At 36.1% G+C, this 22,755-nt stretch overlaps 3 protein-coding genes across 5 annotated transcripts in view; 2 read left to right on the forward strand and 1 right to left on the reverse strand.

The window, feature by feature from the left end:
• The window catches only part of LOC138139446 (uncharacterized), a 42,458-nt gene that overhangs the window by 6,086 nt on the left and 13,617 nt on the right, over positions 1–22,755 (reverse strand). For 2 of the 3 annotated variants that reach the window (XM_069059724.1, XM_069059725.1), the window contains exons 2-4: positions 11,836–11,988; positions 2,312–2,722; positions 95–429 (exon numbers count right to left, since the gene is read on the reverse strand). In XM_069059724.1, coding sequence (XP_068915825.1) covers positions 95–429; positions 2,312–2,722; positions 11,836–11,988 — 899 coding nt within the window. Of the gene's footprint in view, positions 1–94; positions 430–2,311; positions 2,723–5,489; positions 5,630–11,835; positions 11,989–22,755 lie in introns of those variants that run through there. The other variant, XM_069059726.1, reaches the window with a different exon arrangement.
• On the forward strand, positions 5,634–9,933 carry LOC138139453 (leucine-rich repeat-containing protein 70-like). The gene is made up of 7 exons (XM_069059740.1): positions 5,634–5,751; positions 5,804–6,146; positions 8,566–8,789; positions 8,847–9,045; positions 9,095–9,264; positions 9,319–9,555; positions 9,609–9,933. The coding sequence occupies exons 1-7, from the start codon at positions 5,749–5,751 to the stop codon at positions 9,810–9,812; spliced, it is 1,380 nt and encodes a 459-aa protein (XP_068915841.1). The 5' UTR covers positions 5,634–5,748; the 3' UTR covers positions 9,813–9,933.
• On the forward strand, positions 9,941–12,152 carry LOC138139452 (chondroadherin-like). The gene is made up of 6 exons (XM_069059738.1): positions 9,941–10,054; positions 10,109–10,687; positions 10,739–10,937; positions 11,107–11,276; positions 11,331–11,567; positions 11,623–12,152. Exons 1-6 carry the CDS (start codon positions 10,052–10,054, stop codon positions 11,821–11,823), a joined length of 1,389 nt encoding a protein of 462 aa, XP_068915839.1. The 5' UTR covers positions 9,941–10,051; the 3' UTR covers positions 11,824–12,152.

A 22,755-nucleotide genomic window follows, 5' to 3' on the forward strand; every position in this document is an offset into this window, starting at 1 on the left:
CGTTTTTGCTTGATCCTATGCTACATTTTCCGTAGAAAAACATTGGATTCTCGATGTTCGACCGACTGCGATTCCTTCTTTTTTCCTTCCCTACCTGGAATCCTCTATGGAGGCTTTGGTGGGGTAACTCTGCTTTCTCCTCCCCGACGCCGGTTTGGGGTTGGTCTCCATGTTGAGGGGTTCGTTGGGCGAGTTGACTCGGCCGTCCAAGTGGACGAAGGGCGGTGCCGGCGTTATGCTCATGCCCAACTTTCGACACGTTATCAGTTTCCTGAGCAACTGGCTGGCTTCGCCGCTCAGCGGTACGTTCGCGTTATAGCCGTTGTGGGAAAGGGCCCTCCACAGCGAGGTCTCCTCTTCGGGCTGGATGTTTTCGGGGATGGGGGAGGTGGCGCTCGCCGTCGTCGAATTCGAATGCTCCTCCACACCCTGACAAACAAATTATCATATCATCATTATCATCACTGCAATAATTGAACACATAAAAAAAATGTCCGTCATTTTTAACGTTTGATGTTCTTCGTTGGTCACTCTGTAGAATTGCTGACCTCAGACAATTTACGATACCCACGATTATGCAAGAAATGACTCCTACTTTCTTTTTTCGAAGAGAACCACTTTTTTTGTTTACAATTAAATATTAATTTGGTATATTAATTGGTCTTTTATGTTCTCTTCAATGTTAGCAGCTAAGACTTTCACTACCATATTCCTTAGAGTCGCCTTTCCAAATTTTTGAATTTTTCCAAAGAAAAAAAAGCCTTTCCTTTCAATTTTGCAATACCACGTGAAAAATATTTAGCCAATACATTAAGTAAAACGTAATTCTTTATATTGTTTGGACGACAAGTGAAGCTATTTATTTTTTGAGCTGTCAAAACATTTACAAAAAATGTATTTCAGACTTCGTAGCACCTCTTTTTATCGTTCAGGAATCGTTCAATGTCACATCGAAATATACAGGGTGATTTATTGAAGTAACAACGAAAAACTGCTACTCTGACTCTTATCTTTCCAACATCTGTAGATATAATATCTAAGCGTTCACACTTCGCAGCAGATAACTTGCAAGTTGGTACTTTGTAATCTCTGAGTCATTAATGTGTTGTTTTACCTTTTTTTGTACATTATGAAACAGAATTATCACAATTTACTTCAATGTTAAACATTTTCCAAGCAAATACACAACCAACCTTCAGTTTCAAATATATTCAATACGTTCTGGGAAAAACGTGGTCACTTCGCGACATTTTTCTCTTTCTTTTTCGGCACAGAACAAAATTTTGCAAACACCCGAGAACGCTTCGTGCGTTATTTTATTAATATGCACTGTTTAAGTCATTACACAACAACTTGTCAATTCCAAGTAATTCAGGTCTGTTCGTTATCACTTTTTTCTGCGAAAAAATTTTCTAAAAAAAAGTTATTCTACTAAAGGAATCAGTCACGCAGCAGGTGAGAAATTAATATGTTGTGTGTTGGTTATATGAATGACTGTTACGAGCGATGAATCATCTGTGGAAGGTTCTTGTTCTTTTAAATCAGTCCTTTAAAACAATCAATCCAAAATAATGATTTTTACCAAAGCTCTCAACAGCAAATGCATGATCATGTTGGTTCCTTTTTGCTCTTTTACTTTCAATTTTACGCGGAAATTCTTTTATCTTACAGGTGGAGTTTTTGAGCTACCTTAGACCATTGTTTTCGGTGACAGAAGTCAAATTTTAATCACAAGTGAGATAAAGTACTCACTAGTGAGTAAATTTGACAGCTGCCATTTAACTTGACATAAATTATTCACAAGTGACTAAATTTGACAGCTGTCATTTTACTTGAATGAAACTTCATTTCTTGGATTTTTTGCAATAGTTGCACCTGTAAGATAAAACGTCGTATATCACACGTGATCGAAATATGCCATTATGAAACTCATGAGAAGTGTCCTACTCGTGCGCAAGCGCACTCGTCGGTCAAAATTCTCACTCGTGCATAATGATGCATTTCTATCACTTATAATATAATATACTATTATTTTTGTTAAATTATATTTAAACAATTCCAACTTTCTCTTCTTGTCTTCTGAGACTCTTTATCAAATCTGTAAACACTCTTCTGAAGCTTCTCTCTTTCATTCCAATATTTTGACTTCGTTTATTGTTGTTACATTTTTGTTTCTAATTAAATCACATCTGTTTTTATTTGTATATTTTTTTAAGCTTTTAGACTAGTTTTACAAAATGTCAGACTTTCCTCACAACCTCAAAAAACTTCACTTATATAGCAAAATGTCTCCGTTTTTCAATTTCTTTACCTGTGACATGTCCACCTCCAGCCTTTCGGGATCCGAACTGTTGCTGTATTCGGAGACGTTGTCGTTAGCTTCCTCTTTGATGAAGTCTATTTCCGGGACGCAGGTCACGTTCTCCGGCTTCTTGTTGGACAAGTCCGCCGGCTGATTGGGACAGGGATCGATCTTCATCGGACTCTCCCCCAGGTTGGGCGCCATCGACGGCGAAGGTGGTACGCCCGTGGGTTCGCTGTCCGGTGGTGGATATCTAAGGTCTGTTGGTTCGTTTTTGTGCGATTCTTGGTCCTCTTTCGTTTGTTGTGCGGGGTCCGTCTTCACGCTGATCGTAATACTGTTGGGCGTTTCTTCGGTCTGCATTGTTCTCGAGGCGTTCATCATCGTTTCCAAAACGGCGTTCGACTGTCTCATTCTTTCCTGTTGTCAAAAATGGAAAATTAGCAAAATAGCCAGTCGCGACAGGACAACATTAAATAAATTCTAAGGGCCCGATTTCAAGTCATGGTCGCAAATAGGTGGTGCAGCGCTAATGTGTAGCTATCTTTGTCCTACACATTAATTACCAATATGCGTCATCTTTCTCTCTTGCGACGTTACCATGACAACAAGTGCGACCGTCGCAAGTCATCTAATGTTTTCTAAGTAAACATTTTTTGCACGTTACAAATAAAAATACGATAGTATAACAGCAAGAAGTGGCGTAGATAACAGCGCAGGAAAAAATATTTGTTACATACTTTCATATATGAGAATTGTATTACGTAACATTAGACCATAAATAATATTAATTCAAGGATAATTTTCGTATCAACCAAGCGACATTTGTTATAAAATAATATTTAGATAATTTCTCAGGAAAACTGAAAAAAAATCATGCTTGGAATTACTCTGGCTTTAAAACTGTAAACATAATTTTTGCTTTCAACCAGAGGATTCTTTTCTTTGTGAATATCTTCCATCATTTCTTCTACAGTAAAAGTATGTTAATTAGCTCTCTGCGTGAGCCATAACTTATTTGAAAGCAGTGATAACAAGACATTCAAGAATTTATTGTCGTTTTCTTCGCATTAACAAACAATACAAATTATTTTTAATTGGTTCCAAGACTGAAAAAGAAAATGGTCGATGAGGAAAATAATGCTTCTTTCCCAAAAAAAAAAAATCTTTTGTGATAAAATTTTGAAACAAGGTCTTAATTGGAAGGTCAAATGAAGAGATTCATTTAAAAATGAGTTTCTCGAATTATAAAGAGTTTTCCAAGAAAATAAATTCCATTTACTAATTAGTAAGATGACGTTGGTTTTGGTTTCTTTTCGGCACATTATGATGTATTTGTTGAGTTTAATTACACCTTTTAGCAAGATAATAACCCAAAGAATATGTATTTTAATTCTTGTTACAGAGTAGGTGTTATGTTGGCTTTCATAATCTCCTGATTTAAACCCGATAGATTACATTTGGATAACATTAGGAGTTCGTTTAAAAACTAAAATTCATTAAGTTGTCAATATTTCCCGTTATTAATACACGCTACCTATAAAAAGCACAGTATCCTCCCGCAAAACGTAATTAAGCGCCCTTGATGAACAGACATAAAAATGAAAATTTCAAAACATCCTAAGAAATCTGATAAGTTAATAGTTGGTCAATACAATCGCTGCGTTAAGAGAAGAAAATAAAACTTTTTTTTGAAAATTTTGCAAGGGCAATGCTCAAGTATGAATTCCTTCTTGATAGAATTTATAAAATGGATCTAACATGTGATACCGGAGCGTCGTTCGCGTCCCGGTTTGTTCCAAGTTCTCTGCCCGCTCATTGGCCGACCAAAGAGCGAGCAGAGAACCTTCGTTTGCGCCGCGTTTGGTCTCAACTTTCCGATAAATAGGTGACGCCCACCGAAATTCGTCCCACTTTCGTTCACGCCCTAAACGTGTTCGTTTCGTTCACTCCTCTCCTGTCCCTCTACAAAAAAGACTTCAGCTTCGTAAAAGCGAGCTGGACAAAAAAGACGATGCTCTTCTTCGAGACGGGACCCACCCGGCTCTTTCCAGAGTCACTTCGGCGGGGAAAACGCATCGGTCCATAAATTGACACCGGCCCCGATGATGGATTTGACCGCAACAGAGGGCTAACTCTGCTCCAGAATGCAACCGCCCGACGTTACTTTCAATGGATCTTTGAAGAAAAGATTTCTGAAGTATGTCCATGAAAAAATCTCTTCTGATGGAATTTCAGAGCTACTTAATACCGCCTTTGTGAATGTAGTTTCAAAACGCGGATTCATTTTGTTATATTCTTGTGGTCAGTAGACAAATACCAAACTTCAGAAATAGGTTTATTACTATCTTTATGACGATACCATACCTACATGCAAAACAAAAAATTACAAGAAATTTGAAACTTGGCGTCAATTAATTGAAATACTATTTTCTATTATGTATTACATATTATTATCGAAAAAAATGTTTTTCTTTAGAAATCTAGCAATGCTGTTTTGTGAATAAACCAAATAATCAACCTTGTTTTCCATAAAAATAGTTTCTACTTTTTATTAGGAATAAAACGATTTAGGAACATTAATAAACATAGCCAGTCTTCCAAAAAGTCTGATAGCTACAGACATTTTTTCACAATTCTGCTCTTGAAACTTTTTTGTCAGTAGATGTCAGTTAAGTTGACGAATGGTTATATCAATTCAACTTTTTTTTTGAAAACCAGTTACATTCCAAAATACTCCAAAACTTTTATTGTATTGTGATTAGATAGCTACCCCGTACCAATTTTTTAAAGTAACCCAAGAAAAAAAATTATGGAATATAATTTTTCCAATAATTGGGCATATCCGGTCAAAATTGGCTACCAGGAAATTTTTATTAACAAATCTTATTCCTAATTTTATCATGATACGACGCATCAAGGTCAGACGACGAGTTTATGTTTTCCTTAAAATGTCCTTTGACTGGACCACTACTAATTCGTAATAATACTGAAGCTTCCAACGCAACTATGTATTTCTCGCAGATTTTCGGGGTCACTCTGTATGCAATATACATGGTTGTTTTAGTCATAGCTAAGTTGATCTCGTTAGTTAAAATAATAAATAAGTGGAATTTTACCGAACATTCGATAAACCAAAATACCCCATTTCTTCAACATTTATAGCGAACCGCGTCACCTGACTCACCCTGTATTCAACGACCTTGTACACATAATACGTAACGAAAACGTGATTCATATCGTCTAATTCATATTAAAATTGAAATCGAAGGAAGCAGGAAAATTCTTCATTGTAGCAGGTCCCACAGTCTACCTGACACAGTTCACCGATTTATCAGTTCACTCTGATAAAACCGACAAAACATGAGATAAGGACAAACCTGATAGATAACAAAACCCGGATCGCAATAGTGTCTCACTTTATCGCATTCATCCACGTTACTACAATGGTAAGCAAAATCTTCCTATCACCAACGCTTTCCACCTCAAACTTTTTCGTAGCATCGTTCCTTCCTGATGTTTCTGCTGGTGGTGCAGGCCCTCGGCGACGGCGACCTCTGTCAAACCTGCACCTGCACCACGTCGGACGACGCCCACACTCTGACGACGAATTGCACAAACAGAGGATTGCACCACGTCCCGGGGGAATGGCCCGGAAAAAATGTCACCACGATTAGAGCCATGTTTTCCGGCAACGACATACCGACGTTGGAACCGTTGGCGCTCACCGACGCCGTCGTCGAGATCGTCTTGTCCAATTGCAACATACAATACTTGAGACCGGAGCTTTTCGCCGCCACCAAGAACATCAAGTTCGCCGATCTTAGCCACAATCTCTTGCTCGGTAAGCGCGGTTTGTTGGAAATAGGTCGGGAGCAGCCATCAATTAAAACAGTTTCACTCCCAACACCGATACGGGACGAGATAACGCCGATGTTGATTGAAAACAAAGGAAAAACAATGTGGTGGAATTGTTTTTTGGAATACGAGTGCGTCCAACAACAGCATTGGTGGATTTGGTACTTGGTGTAATTAACGATTTTGGTAATATTAATTCAACTCAGAAGCGGTTGATGCCGGAGGGCACAAGAGCACGTGCTCACCAAACTGCAACACCAGCAAATTAAGTATACTAATGGAAATAAATCTCCGTTATGCCTGGCAAAAAGTAAAATAATTATACAGGGTGTCTCAAAATTCGCGAATTCCAAATTCAGAGCGTTGTTGGGGATCACTTCTGTAGTCCAAATATGGAAATTTAAAAAAAATCGGGACTCCCCCCACAAAGATACATTCATTGGTCTGAAGGTGCACTCTTTGAACTGCGTTTTCTTCAAATACAGGCTGAAAAGTTCAGTGTTTATTGTTATTTATGGTGTAGATGATTGTGGAAAATAATAACGTAAAACAATTTTTTGAAGAATTGCTTTACTTTGGAGTAAAAAAAATCTTTATAAATATGAAGGCTGCTATGTGTATTGAACAAAATTAAAGTGCTTATACAGGGTGTCTTAAAATTATCGTATTCCGAGTTCGGGGCTTAGTAGGGGACATCCTGTTGACCAAGTAAATATGTTAAAAAAAAAATTGCTGTCACTTTGAAAAAAATATCAAAGTTGCCAATATTTATTCAAAAGTACCTGATCAATATTCTAGCTACATATGTTGTACTTCCTTTCTGAACAAAAATTGGAAAAATAAAACTTTTATTTTTTCGAGATAAAGCTGTTTTTTCAAGAAATGTCTTTTCATTTATACCGGGTGGGGCATCGTATACGCGCACGCGAGAAATCGCGACTTCTAATTAAATAAAATTGGCGAAATTTTATATACCTCACTAATTATTGATAAGGTATATTTGAGAATTTTTTAAATTTTTTTTGTTAATAAATAAGGCCGTAACAGTTTTATTAGTTTTCTGAAATTAATTGTTAATTTATCTATAAAGTTTTTACACTAAATGAATCTGTATCTGCTAGCCCATCAAACCCTGGTGGCACAATTACAAATTTTGACTTGGTTAGCTAAATAATTCGCTTTTTTATTTAAACGTAAACCAGACGGGTGATTTACGGCACAATGGTATAATTTCCCAACAAAGGTATAGCCGACCGTTTTAAACCTTTTTGCCATAAAATTGACAGTTTCCATTGTCACCTAAATTTATGACAGCACAAGTAGCAGGTCATAAATAAAAATGATTTTGAAAGTTTAAATGTAAAACTACGTTTAATTCAAAATCTAATTGGTATTTTTTTCCGTAGATTTCGTAAATAATTATAGGAAGTGAATCTGGGTAGGTTAGTATAAAAATCAGAATTTGACTTTTTGGTTGAAATTTACATTTTAATTTTTTTTGGCTTTGTTTGTAAGTGAAAAACTATCAAAAAATTATGAAATGTACCTTACCAATAGCCAGGTAAGTCTGAAAAATTTCGACAATTTTATTTAATTAGAAGTCGCGATTTCTCAAATGCGCGTATACGATGCCCCACCCGGTATTTTAATATTTTACATAATCATCCTCACCATATTTCAAAATGAATGTCAAGCATTTATATTTTTTATTTGAAGAAAACATGATGACAAGTTTAAACCTTCAGACCCATATATCTTTGTAAAGACCCCCCCTATATTTTTTATTTTATTTTTTCGAGATTCCTGAGATTTTTCCCTACAAGACCCCCGACTTGGAATACGTTAATTTTGCGACACCCTGTATCTTCTTCAGGAAGAGCAAAAGTTTACCATTTACCATAGAAACATATTGTTGAAACAATCCATTAAAGTCACGTTTAGATAAAGCCGACTTTAAATTTATTATGAAACTGGCCCTAAGATTATTATTAATCATGATTTGGAATTATTAAGATTTCGTTGATACATTAGAAAATTGTCTGAAAGATCAATTAATTTTATTTTTATTTATTTTATTTATAAAATTACTTAAAGTATTAGTAACGTAGGTAGCTTATTCTACTAAAAGCGGGATTCCCTTGAACTATGTACATATTAATAAAATCATCCCGAAAAGGAATTATTACTTTCTAAAGTGCCTGACATGCGGACCTATTAAAATGAACGAACATAACATGTTGCTGAATTTCCCGCTATGTCTGAGTATTCTTCTACTGCAAACTAGTAAAACTGACAACAATGCACTAGACATTGACGCTATTTATAACCTCAAACTTCTAATGTCACCAAAAGACATTTGATTTAAATCGCCCACATCATTAATTTATTTCTTTATTAAATCTTAGCCGAAGAAATATCCGCCGATAAGTTCAAGGGTCCTTACAACAGCACCAGCTACGAACCCATCGCCATTGAACACCTCAACCTCGCCTACAACAAAATCCACAGCTTGGGCAAAAACGTCTTCGAACACATGCCCAACCTGAAAATCCTCAATCTGGAAGGTAACGACTTCCGTGTGATCGACATTCACACTCAGCTTGCCATCTCTTCGATAAGAAAACTTCAAGTAAAAAAAAAAGCGCATCCAACAGTCAACATTTTGCTAATTCCTAAACCTCCACAGAGTCTCAACTTGGCCAACAACGAACTAACCGAAATGATCGTGACCGCAATAGAACACCACGAGAACCTGACGGAACTGAATCTGTCACAAAACTTGCTCGATTTTGTTCCCGCCATTCTCCCCACCATCGGCAAGAGTCTCGAAATTTTGATCCTGGACGACAACCCCATCATCGAATTCGTCTCCGAAACGTTTTCAGGTCTGTCAGTTCGAAAACCTGTCCGAAAACTCCAATTTTTCGATTTCAGGATTGCCCAACGTGATCGAACTGTCGGTGAACAACTTGACCAAGCTCAAGTACGTCAACGCCAACACTTTCGCTTCGATGCCCAAACTCAAGAAATTGAGTCTCTCGAACAACGTGCTTCTCAAGGAGATCGACAGAGAAGCCTTCGGAACCAATCAATCGATCGAAGAGGTAACTATTTGGAACCAGTCGGTCAAAACATTTCACTCCCTCTCTCTTTCGCAGTTCTACTTGAACAAAAACGACCTCTTCCGCATCGACTACAAACTCCTTCCCTGGTCCAAACTGCACGTCTTCGAGTTCAACGACAACCCTTTGGATTGTTCTTGCGACTTGTACAACATTTCCAAAGCTCTTCCGCGTGACATTACGCGAGTGGAAAACGGTCCCTACTGCATGGACCCCAGAAGCGAACGCTACACCTTCGTTTACAACTTGAAGAGCGACATCTGTCTGGTCAAGGTTGTAAGAGTGGAGAGTTTGCGACGACACCAACTGATCTGTTGTTATTTCAGAGCAAATACCAGACGCAGAAGGAATTCATTCAGTACCACTTTTCGATGGTGAAGGTGGCTCTCATCATTTTGAGCGTGGTGGTCATGATGATTGCTGTGGTGGCTGCCGTCTTGGGATTCATTAGATACAGGAAGTACCAAAGGAACATGAGCTACCCCTACAGCCAGACAATCTTATACGACCCCGTGCACACAACCAACTAGCAATATCATAGTTTTAAGTAAGGATTTATTGTAGAACTTTGATACTACGATTTTTTGTATGTGTCAATTTGGTGTATATCGTGATTTTATTACAATAAATAATAAAGTTCCCTCAAATAAACATGGCTGAGTTCCAAGTATTCACCTTATCAATTACATTGATAAGAAGATTACAAAGCGCTGATATCATCACAGGTGCGTAATTATGAAAGTTTGAATCATTTCGCACCAGACTAAACATGGTGAGTTCCTTTTCTGTCACGTTCCCCTACAAGATCTCACCGAATTTTTTCCAGATCCTTCTCTATCTCCTCTATTGCGTCGTGGTGGTGTCCTGCGAAGAAATCTACGAAAACTCGACCAAGATCTGCACGACATGTACATGTTCCAAATCGGACGACGCCCAAATTCTGACTCTCAACTGTACCGACCGCAGCCTGACTCACATGTGGGCGTCATGGCCTCCACACAACACCACCATCAGAGCCACCTTCACCCGAAACAACTTCACCTCTCTCCAGAAACTACCACCTACGGATGCCTCCGTGGAAGTCGTCTTTTCCAACTGCAACATCCAGTACTTGTATCCGGGAGTGTTCGAAAGCACGATCAACTTGATGTATCTCGATCTGAGTTACAACCAGCTGACAGCGGGAGATATCTCTTCGGATAACTTCCGAGGGCCTTACAGCGGCACCGATCCCGAATCGATCGCTTTGGAACATCTCAATTTGGCATACAACAAAATCCATACTTTGTACAAGAACGTGTTCCAGTTTTTGCCCAAACTGAAACGGCTCAATCTCGAAGGGAACGATTTCGTGGTGTTGGATGTCCAGACGCAGGCGGCCTTGGGAAAAGTACCGGGGCTTTTGGTAGGGATAAGTGAACGTTTCATTGGTGCCGTTTTGAATTAATGCTTGTAGGGTTTGAATCTGGCCAATAACGAGCTTACTGAGGTGGTTCCGGAAGCTATAGAAGGCTTGAAGTGTTTGGTTGAGTTGGATTTGTCCAAGAATGAATTGGATTTTGTTCCGAGTGGTTTGAAGGCGTTGGGCCCAACCTTGGAAGTACTAAAATTAGACGACAATCCCATCATCGAGTTAAACGAGGAATCATTTTCAGGTACTTTCCAAGATACTTTTCTTTTAGGTACTTTATTTTGGTTTTGCCAAAAGTGATCCTCTAACCAACGGCTTCATAATAATTTGATTTTTGCAATTCAAAATTTTCTAGCACATCAACTTTATCACTTTGGTTTTTCAAATTAGACATCTCTATTTTTCAAATTTAGATTTGGACCACCTGCTCCAAATCTCGGCCAACAACTTGACAAAATTGAAACACATCAAGTCTCGCACCTTCTCCCTAACCCCCTCGCTAACAAAACTGAGTCTCCGCAACAACCCCTTGTTGCAAGACATTGACGTCGAAGCGTTCTATTCTTCCCCAAGCCTCAAAGAAGTAAGTTATCATCACCCTTCAAAGACCCCATCTCGAAAACCTCCTCTCTTTCAGATGTACTTGAACAACAACAGCCTCACCGCCCTCCCTTACGACCTCCTGCAGTGGTCCCAACTCGACACCCTCGAATTCAACAACAACCCCCTCGTCTGCACCTGCGACCTCTACGATATCGCCGGCGCCCTCTCCGGTGACATAACGCGCAACCAAGACGGTCCCACCTGTTCGGACCCCGCCACCGGTCAACCCCTCCAAGTCTACTCTCTGACCCGCGACATCTGCGAAGCGAAAGTACTTCTTTCTCTGCGCACGTGACGTCACACCACTTTAAATGTGATTTTTGCAGCCGATGAAGGCGAAACGCCGGTTGCTCCGTTATCATTTCTCGGTGCCGCTGGCCGGTCTCGTGGCCGCTCTGATGATGGGTCTTTTTGTCAGCGTGGGACTGGGGTGGAACCGGTACCGGAGGTTCGTCCAAAACAGGAACGAACCCTTCGTCTCGCACGTACTCTACAGTCCGATAACGAACACCAACGCAAGACTATAATAAGTGACTTACCTCTGTCGTTCCCGTCAGCTGCTTCGTATACGTTAGGAATTGGTTGAGAAGGTCCTCGGCTTTCCTGGCGACCTCTTTGAACTTGTAGAGAGCTTCCAGCTGTTCGCTGCATCTGAGACAGATGACGTGGGGTAGTGGGTCGCTGTTGGCAACCTGCAACAACACGGACAAGTGACTAGATGACGTCGGGGGTGACAAATTATCTGTGTTTTTTTTGTGTTGTGCGTTTGTTGAAACAATATTTTGGTGACGTTATTTCCGGTGATTTTTGTTTTGTTTCAGTGTTTTTTAACGAAAGGATTAAACAAAAATTCTTATCTTGGTTCTGATTTCTCCCGCTGCAAAACCGCATTTGTTTGTTGTGTGCTCAACATATCAGCTGTTGACACTAGTATTTGGCAACTGTTCTGGTATTTAAACGCCCACTTGATCACAATTCATATCTTTCTTCTGAGCTAGACATCCGAAAAACATGTAAAACACTTGCTCCGAAAATAAACACTTGACATATTTTAGGTCGCCCTGTATGTAGGATGAGTCAGAAACTATCTCCAGAACTGTTCCGTTGTATTTTGCTGCATTCGATAAAAATGTTGGTCACTGAGAGCGCCTATCCATCAACTTCAATAAACCCACACAGATTTACGAAACGCATTCGGTCGTCGTTTTATCAAAAGGGCGATATTTTAAATATGACAATGCATAAAGTTGTCGTCGAAACAGTAAATTCTCTTTGAAAATAATTCAACAGATTTTTTGTAATTTATGTGAAAGCGTATTCATTCATTTCTAGGAACAGAAATTGAACCGTTGCCAAATTTTACCAAGGTTTAATCGTGCACATCATCAGAAATAAAAGTTTGTCTTTGCGACCGTTTCAAAATTTGATTTTCGATCATTTCTCCATTGTGAAGAGTCCAAGAGAGAGACGGAAGATTGATTTGAATGTTTTGATACACTGCGTACACGTAGTAAACTTGGAAAGATCCTTGGTGTTACTATTTTAATCTCAGAGGTTGCATAATATTCTGATTTCAGAATGAAATAAATTCGAATGTGTTAAAGAATGTAATAGTTTAAAATTAGAGACGTACGGGATGATAATTTACTTAATGCTACTTGCTGTGATTCACTTGATCCTTAATTAGTAGTTGACAAATTACCCTGGAGCGGAATTAAGAAATCACGTTTAATTGTTTATTCACCATTTAAAAAACGTTCCTTAAATCGCTTTGAAATTAATACAAATTAGCGGCAATTAGTATAATTGCAACTAATTAAATTCAACACATGTAACAACTTAATTCTTAAACTACGGGATTTGATAATTTACTTAGAATTTAATTTAAAATTCAGTCACGTGTTCATTCGTTATGCTTCTTAACGTAAGAACAGAATTATCGTTTTTATCAATTTAATTTACTAACTGTGCTTAAGTAAAACTGTAATTAAATTTGTAATTTTCTTTGAAACATCTCTACTTGATGGTTTTTGTTCCTCACATGGTGCTTACTTAATACTTACGGGTATAGGGGAGAATGATGAAAAGTAAAAGTAAAATAAACCAAAGAGAAATTAATAAACTTTATAATTGAGCCAAATACAACAAGATGCAGTTGTTTTTACGACGAGAATAAAATTAATAGCAAAAAGAGCACGAAATAAATTATTTGAATGAAACGTAAGAAAATACGTAATTTTAATACATAAACATTTGTTTATATGACTTGATTACATAATAATATTTGATAAGCATACAATTTACATAAATTATCCATCATAAAAAGACATAAATGTAACATTTTATGACATATCCATTTTATAGGATTTATTGGTGTGGGTAGGTATGTCTTGGAATCAGTGGCCACGTGCTTTACGGTTGAAAGTTTCTTTTTGCAAAAAGAAAAAAACATAAGAAAAAACAATTGATTAAACTGACACACATTCACTTTTGTTTAACGAAAAAAAAATAAAAATAGGATGAGTTTGGTCCAAACAAAAACTTCCCAGCGAAACCACTCTCAGTCTGAATCTGTGATAATGATAATGGATGGAAAGGAAGGACATTTTCCTCATTTCAACTGAATTAAGGACTATCTATACACCTAAGCTGGTGTCTTATAGGTTAATACCCTACGTCAGCTTATAAAAACATTGGGCAATTCCCGAATAACAACAGCTTCATAGGAACAAACAAAAAAATCTGTTTTTCTAATTATTTTTAACGAGTCATCTTGGTAACAACACATTTCACCTTTCGTTTAATTTAAGAGAGATTACACATTGCAAAAAATGACCAAAACAAAAAACGAAAGCTAGAAAGATAAAAAAAAAATTCTGCTAAATACACGTTTTCAAAAATGATAACCCGTCAAAGAAAGTAACTTACGTTAGAGGAAATGGAATAACAATGACTATCAGTTTTTTAAATCTTTCAAAGAAATGAGATAAATGGATTAGAAAGATTACCTTGACATTACCTTCAAAATTAAAACATGTAGGTTTTGCTTTACGTACTCGTAGTAACACATTTGATTTTACTTTTCGATTTTCCTAGGACCATCGATCTTTAAAAAAAAATTCTATCAGACATTAATTTGTGATAATTCTTTTTGTCGAGTTTACAAATGTACAAAAGGATCAATATTTCTAACTTTGCGCAATAAATGTGCAACAATAAAAAGACTGTTTCTTCAAATGCTAAATATTGCAAGGCACATGCATATGCCATCAGATGAACTTGCGAATATAAGAGTTATCTACACAGTTATGGCAAATGTTTCTTACATCGTAATTCGCTGCGATTTATGGTATAAACACCGTTCACGTTGTTTTGATATAATGGGAGGTCATGATTTATTTTTTTTAACGTTGGACACACTGTTTGATTTCCGTCTGACATGCCTGACATGCGGACCTATCAAAATGAACCTAACATGTTGATGAATTTCCCGCGATGTCGAGTATTCTTCTATTGCAAGCTAGTAAACTGACAACAGTGCACTAGACTTGAAGCTATTTATAACCTCAAACTTAGAAAAACCTAATTCAAATTTCCATGGTCTCTCATTATGCAACAACAATGTGAATGCATTTTACGTATAGATTTGCCGCCTTTTCTGAATTTGTAAATTTGACAGCTTACTCTAGGCACTTTTCTTTATTTATCATTTTTTTAAGTTTTCTTCAAGAGTATACAGGGTGTAACAAAAATAAGTGCATTAATTTTAACTGGTAATAGTACTCATCAATTACAACTTTTCTAAATATTTTTTTTTCGAAAACAAATTCTAAAGGGTTTTAAAAATTAATTTAAATTTACTAAAACTTTGCTTTCCAGCCTATCAAACGATTTTAATCTAAAAAAACAAACGAAAGTGAGACCTTTTTATTCATCAAATGCAATACGAAGGGAATAAAAACATTCAATTTTTGCGATTCCTGTTTAAGAAAATGTTCAGATTTATAAAATTGCATTCAACGTGAACGTCACGTCAAAATAAAAAGTGGACAAATGGCAATTCAATTTTGCAAATTCAAAGAAATTTTATTTAGAAAAGTTGTTGTAGTAATTGATGAGTACTATTACCAGTTAAAATAAATGCACTTATTTTTGTTACACCCTGTAGCGTGCAGAACATTAGTTACTTCAGTAACTAATAAACAAATTTGTTATGTTTATTAGTTTATAAACGTAAACAGTTTCTTACTTTAGCAACAATGGTTTATTACCTGAAACAGAATACTTTCATGGTAATGTTTTATTACAGAAATGTAATATGCAACAATGATGAGTGGACTTAATCAGTATTTGTTGGCAAGAATGAATACCTTATAAAATATTTCAATAGTCTAAATCTAAACCAACAAACGTCATTGGTGGTCAATGGAACCAACAGATCTCATCTGGATTTCCAGAATCTCATGAAGCTGTTAAGGATTAAAGAAATAAATAGAGCACAAACATTTTGCAATACATTTTGGATATTTTAAAGACCACGTGCCTTAAATAACAGTTTAAAGACTACAGGAAGAAATTACACCTTAATGCCGCAATATATATCAGTGAACATTATTTATTTGAAAACAATACATTTTTTGTTTTTGTGCTCTGTTTTTGTATTTATCATTTTTCAATAAAATTTTCATTATTTGTGACAACTTTTTTACTTTAAACTACATTATCTTAAAGTCTAAAACCACTCGTTTTAAAGTAGATTATTATTCGGGTTTTATAAGACGCTTGATTGTGGCACGAGTGCGAGTGCGTCACAGTGGGTCTTATAAAACGCGTGTAATATACTATTTTTTCTACTTTGGTCGCATTAATTTGATAAAAACTCAAAAATCTAATTATGAAATAATCTAGGGACTTTTATGTGGCATTTCTGTGAAATTTATGTCAAATGTTTCAGGCGCTCGCAGCTCACCGGCCAGCAATACCAACGTAATACATACGTATAAAAAAAAACCTCCAAAAACAATTTCACAAAAAGTTCCTTTGTGACACTACTCTTAGTTTCACAAAAACTCACACAAGAAGAAAATTAAATTTTCAAACTGTCCAACGTTTATTTTATTGCAAGGGTTTTTTCAACGTTTCATTCATGTCTTCGACAGTGCTCTAAGTATGTACATACCTGCTTCGGAAGGAAGCCTCAGTTGTACAAATTTCTAGGAAAGTCAAATCCTGTCAGTAGTTTAAGTTGGTATGAACGAACTCTTTTGTGAATTGTATTGTTAACAAAATTCTCGCTCTCAACAAAAGGAGTCTTCCTTGACAATACATCCAAATAAAAAGTTTTCTACTATAACGATTGTCCGAAGAAATGGTGAAAAAATGTTAATAACTCTATTACTATTAAATATTCAAAGCGAAAGCAGGAGAATTAGACAACAAGTGTCTCAAGTCTCACATCCAATGTGACAATTCTGATGTTTTGACACTTAGGTGATAATGCGATCTAGTCGAGTTTCTCCCGAACGACAAAATCACAATGACTGAAGTTTACAATGTGCAACACATTAAAACCGGTTTGAAGTGCAATAATGCAGCGTAGAATAACATAAAGACGACATTCCAGTGAAAAATTACCGGCAGATGTAACCCAATTCTAGTTTGACAATTAAACCCGTACGAATCAATCTACGATTGCGATGTTTCTTTTCACAACTTATTGGGTCCGCAAGTTTGCTTGATCATCATAAGCAGAATATGTCAACCGGTTCCGAATAGAAATTGGCCAATAAAATAGATAGTGTACGTGTTATAAATATTTATTTTGCATAATTTCTTTATAAACGATCGTATTGAGACTACGTGTTTTAAAATTCGTGCAATTAAATACAACTATTGAAAATTGTGAGATTTACAGAATTACTTTCACCGCAAACTATTGATCAGACATCATTTAAATTCAATAATCGTGTAATTCGAAACATTGGAATGTTGTTACGTATAAAAAATAGTAGGAAATCCCTGCAGCATGAATGATCTTCATTTAGAATAGATCTTTAATAAATAATTAAATTACTATACAATGGACTGTGTTCCAATTAAACATCAGTATCGGCACAATTGCTGATTCACCAATATTTTTTCCAAATGACTAAGTAAGACTTCTCCAAACCGCTTTTCAAGTTTTCATTTCTCGGAAGAAGAGGAATATAAAAAAAATCATCGCGAGATAAGATATTTTTACTTCTAGTTAATAGGAACTATGTACTGATGATTTTAGCTTTTTTTAAAAATACGAAGTCGTAACCTGAATGTAAAAAGAATGTAGGTTGTTCAGTTCATCGATATCACATTCTATTATTGAACATTTAAATAATACATACTTTAATTACAGAACAATAAATTAATGAAAATTTATTAATTGGGCGAATTAAAACAAATGATGTGAAAATCTTCAAAAATAATTGAAAGTTATGACATTAATTTAAAGATGAAAGTTATTCCAAAAATGGATTTCGCTGAGTGATGTACAAAATCTAGGTGAAGACGAAAAACTGTTACATAAATCTGTCGTAACGCAAAAATTACCATTTTTGAAAAAACTACTTGGAATATTTTTTACATATTGATGGAATTCTGCTACATAAATTATTTCAATGCGAATACAACCGAATATCGACATAATCTGTATTAAAAGTAAAAAAGGCCCAATTTACAGACGAACGAGTTGAATACGTTTTTTTGTTCGACGAGCACATTAAAGGCCCCAAATCACTTAAAATCTTTAAAATTAGCTTGACGTTTCGTTTTGACAAATTGTGATATTTATCAAAATCCGTTCACACAGGAGAAAATTCTCAAATTCTGACAGTGTCGAACAAAAAAATATTTTTGGTTATTTACATTTAAGTGATAACTGTCCAGAGGAACTTATTTTGGGAGTGTAACGAATCGTGACGATATGCAGGGTGTCCCTTCACTTTATTATTTTACCTAGATGCATCAATACTGTTCACCACCAGAAAAATTGGGTATTACTTTTTTGTTAAAATTAATTACCTAGGTACAGCAGGCAAAAAACTATCACTTTAAAAATTAAATTTTGTTCGATGCAGTTCAAATTTAGCATACGTTAGAATTTAATTAATGTTTTGATGTCAAGATATTTAGTTAAATTAATTTGAGCCATTCTACTTTATGAAAATTTATGGCAGACGAAGATTTACGAGGGGTTGCAGTTTGTCTGACGCCGTACCACAGGCAGGTACCCCTGGAACCCTCTTGAGTGGTCTTCGTACCATAAACTGCGGACAAGAGTAATAACCACAAACTTAACTTTGTCTTCCATAAATGTTCATAAAGTAGAAGGACCTAAATTAAATTAACCAAATATCTTTACATCGAAACATTTTTATTAAATTCTACTCCCGGATTTTATTTCCCTATCATTTTTTCATAACGTATACTGTATTTGAACTGCGTCGAACATTTTATTTTTAAAGTGATAGTTTTTTGCCTGCTGTACCGGGGTAATTAATTTTAACAAAAAAGTAATACCCAATTTTTGTGGCGGTGAACAGTATTTATGCATCTATAATGCCTTCATATAATTTAGTTTTAAAGTCATTTTTCTACCTGACACAAGTGATGGGACACCCTGTACAGAGCCAATCAAAAATTTAAAAGCCAAGTGTTTAGAAACATAACCTTTAATTTTCTCTGTCCGTAATAACGAATTTGTTCCGTATTTTGTTTTTGGTTGATACCTTCTTATTTGCTATTCAATGTAGCTCCAAATATTTTCTATAGTTTGCATCCAGGTTTAGTGTTGGACGAAATTTTAAAATACTTTATAACAAAGTATAAATATACATATATTTTTTTTATTTACAGTCCACAAATTGCAATAACATATAAATAATTACAAAAATAAAAAGGGTTTATGGTATACCACGGCTGAAAGAAAATAATTTAATTATTCTTTGTACTCAAATGTGAACTTTTTCACACTAAATAAATAAAATTCAGCATCAAATTTGTATGGAATGGAACAAAAATGACGCGGCATGTTATTAATTAATTATTATGCATTTCACATGTGTAGACACATTTTTTTGTTATTTACACTAAAGTGAAAATTGCTTTTCGATTAGTGCCACACTGGAACCACTACCGCCGTGATTTCATCGAGAGCTATGACCACGCCGTATATGAAGCGCCAAATTTAAATGTAAAAATTATTATTTTAATCGTAATCGTATTTGAAAATCCTCTTTTTTTACTTTACTTTCTTTACTAAATCTTATGGCGACGAAAGTAAAGAAGCTAACTTAAAATAGCCAGAAAATTTTATTCATACTTTATACTCCTATTTAAGATCTTGTACTCAATATCATTCCAAAGATTTTCTGTGGGATTTAGATCCGGTCCTTGCACCGTCCATTTTAAAACAAATACATACTTATTCTGCGTGTAAAAATTCTTTTATAATAGCAGTTGTATCCTTAAGATTATTGTCATGTTAAAGTTTACGTGACTGTGGTAAATTTTTTCAATACAATGCAATGTCTATCCATTCTTGAATACATCAAGATATTTGTGCCTATTCATTATTCTTTCCCTTCTCACCAAGGGTCCCAATTTATGACCAGAAAAGCAACTTCACACCAAAACACGACTACCTCCGATAACCAGATATTTTTAACTGGTTTTTAAACCAACTTAAATGCTCTCGTGTAAATTTCACTCGAACACGTCTGTGTTCCCTCTAAACAGTCTAAACTGTATGGTTTCTTATCCGGTTTTGTCTTACGTTGTTTTTCTGATTAAAATTTACTTTACATGTCATTCGTTGCTTCAATGAACAATGAACTCTCGCCATTCACTTGCCACAAAATTTCACGTACCAATCGGGGGTCAAATCGGACCCGATTCTGTAAAATCGCATTTTGACTACATATTTCAAATAAATGTATCATGTAAAAATTGCCCAAATACATACATATTATGTTCTTACATCTGTAAATATCAGTATTCAAGAATATTTCACATACCAAACGACAATCATGATGGAAAATTTTTAAATTAATTAACAATCAAAAAAGGGTAAATCAAACGAGATAATATGTTTACATTTTTCATTTCTTTGACAGTATGTATTCGTTACAACTACATTTACAGCATTTATCTTACAAAATTGTATTTCCATCTGTGTTTCTGGAACAGAGAACACATTGTCCTTTTTTATTTTTTGTTGTCATTGGTTGGAACTTGTGTTCCGGTTCAGCAAATGAATACACACCCGAGGAAAAAAAAACAAGATTGTTTTTTGTAGTGGTTATTTTAATAAAAGAAAGAAAGACATTTTTAAAAAAATACAAGAGAAATATTTACAATTTACGTATCTGGGGTCTATTTGTATCCCCAGAGAAGATAAACTGAATTAATTATCGCATAAACTCTTCGTTTATGTTAAAAAAAGCTACTGTTAGCAATAAGAAACATAAATCTGCCTAGAATATTCAAGCGGTGAAGCGTAATTCAAATCCTATTATAGTTTTCAAAGGCACGGGTCTGCAATGACCCCAGATAGGTCTTAGTCTTCAGTTCTTGCTTTTTCCAACTAAACTTTGTCTTTTATAAAAAGAGATTACAAGTTAATTTAAATGATAATACTGTAAAAAGTTTATGAACTATAAAATGTAGAAATAATAGTTGTTTTGGGGTAAATTTTAAGTGTATGTATCTACTTTTGACCGACGCTGTATATCAAGTGAAATGCGTAGAATGGTCCAATTAGAAAACTAATGTAAGACTCATTTCCTGCACAATGGAAAAGTTACAACATTGGATTGTTACTCGGAAATGGTACAACATTTTATTCTTCAGTCTGTTAAGAAATTTCTAAGAAATTGAGCAAATCGTTTATGGAGTTTACGACGTTTTTTCCCTAATTTTCCACTCTCCATCGCATCGTCGTCGTTTTTTCGTGCGACTTTGCTCGAATCCACCGCGACAAAAATCTGTCCATTTCTCTATTAGAAAAAAACGAAGAAAATGACGTTCTCTCGCAAGAATTCCGCAACGAAAAAGCGCTCCTGTTAGACAGAGGGGCCCCGTTAATTAAGTCCGTTTTTCCTGTGCCACGATCACGAGATGTGATAAGAGTGAACGCCGGAAGCACTTTCTAACTCGGTTCTGATGCGTTCTGCACGGGTTGCGAGCCTTTTATCACATTGTGTTCAGCCATATAATTACTCCCGATATTAATTAAAGACGGCTCTCGTTCCGTCCGTCATTATCGTTATTAATTGTGATGGATTCGACGCGGATTTGCACTTAAGTGAAACCTTTCGAGTAGAAAGCGCACTCGGCGCGATTTCTTTTTCGAAAAATCAACAACGACAGATGGCGGTGATTACGTCGCGAAAGATTTCTGCAGCGATCGTTCTATGATAAGGCGGTGAATAAACATAAATAATTTATAAAGCGTGATGGTGTAGGAAGCAAAGTCGAAGCGTAATTGTCATTAATAGACACAAAATGGAGTTATTTTTTGACGAATTAAAAAAGAATCCGTTGAAAATCTCTAGATTAGCAATTCCAATTCTCTGCAGTTATTAACAATCACAAACTTCAAATCTGATGGACATCTTTGGAAGGAGGTGGTCTACGAGGGTCGTTCGGAAAATTCTCGGCCTGATAAAGAAAACTCAAGATTTTTGGGTTTTTTTTTTTTTATTTCTCTACATAATCTCCTTCCAAATCGGTACATTTCGTCCAACGATGTTCTAACTTTTTGATACCCTCACAATAATACGATTCTTCCAACTCTGCAAAATAACCGTTTGTCTCAGCTATGACTTCCTCATTGGAAGTGAATCTTCGTCCCCCCAGCCATTTTTTCAAATTCGGGAAGAGGAAAAAATCGCTGGGAGCCAAATCTGGGGAATACGGGGCATGTGGAACCACTTCAAATCGAAGTTCTTCAAGTTTTGCCGTAACAATGCGAGACGTGTGCGCGGGTGCATTATCGTGGTGAAAAAGCACTTTCTTTTTGGCCAGATGGGGACGTTTAGCTTTGATAGCATCATTCAGTTTATCCAATAGTGAAGAGTAGTAGGCCCCAGTGATAGTCTTGCCCTTTTGCAAGTAATCTATCAACACCACACCACGAGAATCCCAGAAGACCGTTGCCATGACTTTCCCGGCAGATGGAACCGTTTTTGCCTTCTTTGGAACACTTTCGCCTGCTCCAATCCATTGTTTGGACTGCTGCTTCGTCTCAGGGGTATAATGGTGAATCCATGTTTCATCCACAGTGATAAAACGTCGAAGAAACTCAGCAGGGTTGCGTTTAAATAGATCTAAACACTCTTGAGAAATGTTCATTCGAACGCGTTTTTGAGCGACTGTCAACAAACGCGGCACCCATCGAGCAGACAGTTTTCGCATACCCAAAA

The sequence above is a fragment of the Tenebrio molitor genome, chromosome 9, assembly GCF_963966145.1.
Source record: "Tenebrio molitor chromosome 9, icTenMoli1.1, whole genome shotgun sequence".
Taxonomy (NCBI): domain Eukaryota; kingdom Metazoa; phylum Arthropoda; class Insecta; order Coleoptera; family Tenebrionidae; genus Tenebrio; species Tenebrio molitor.

Bases quoted from the DNA above. Each gene is read 5' to 3' on its own strand.
- LOC138139452 (XM_069059738.1), top strand. The intron at 10,938-11,106 runs GTACTTTCCAAG...TTTCAAATTTAG, and splicing joins AAACGAGGAATCATTTTCAG to ATTTGGACCACCTGCTCCAA. The intron at 11,277-11,330 runs GTAAGTTATCAT...CCTCTCTTTCAG, and splicing joins CTTCCCCAAGCCTCAAAGAA to ATGTACTTGAACAACAACAG.
- LOC138139453 (XM_069059740.1), top strand. The intron at 6,147-8,565 runs GTAAGCGCGGTT...ATTAAATCTTAG, and splicing joins TAGCCACAATCTCTTGCTCG to CCGAAGAAATATCCGCCGAT. The intron at 8,790-8,846 runs GTAAAAAAAAAA...AAACCTCCACAG, and splicing joins CTTCGATAAGAAAACTTCAA to AGTCTCAACTTGGCCAACAA.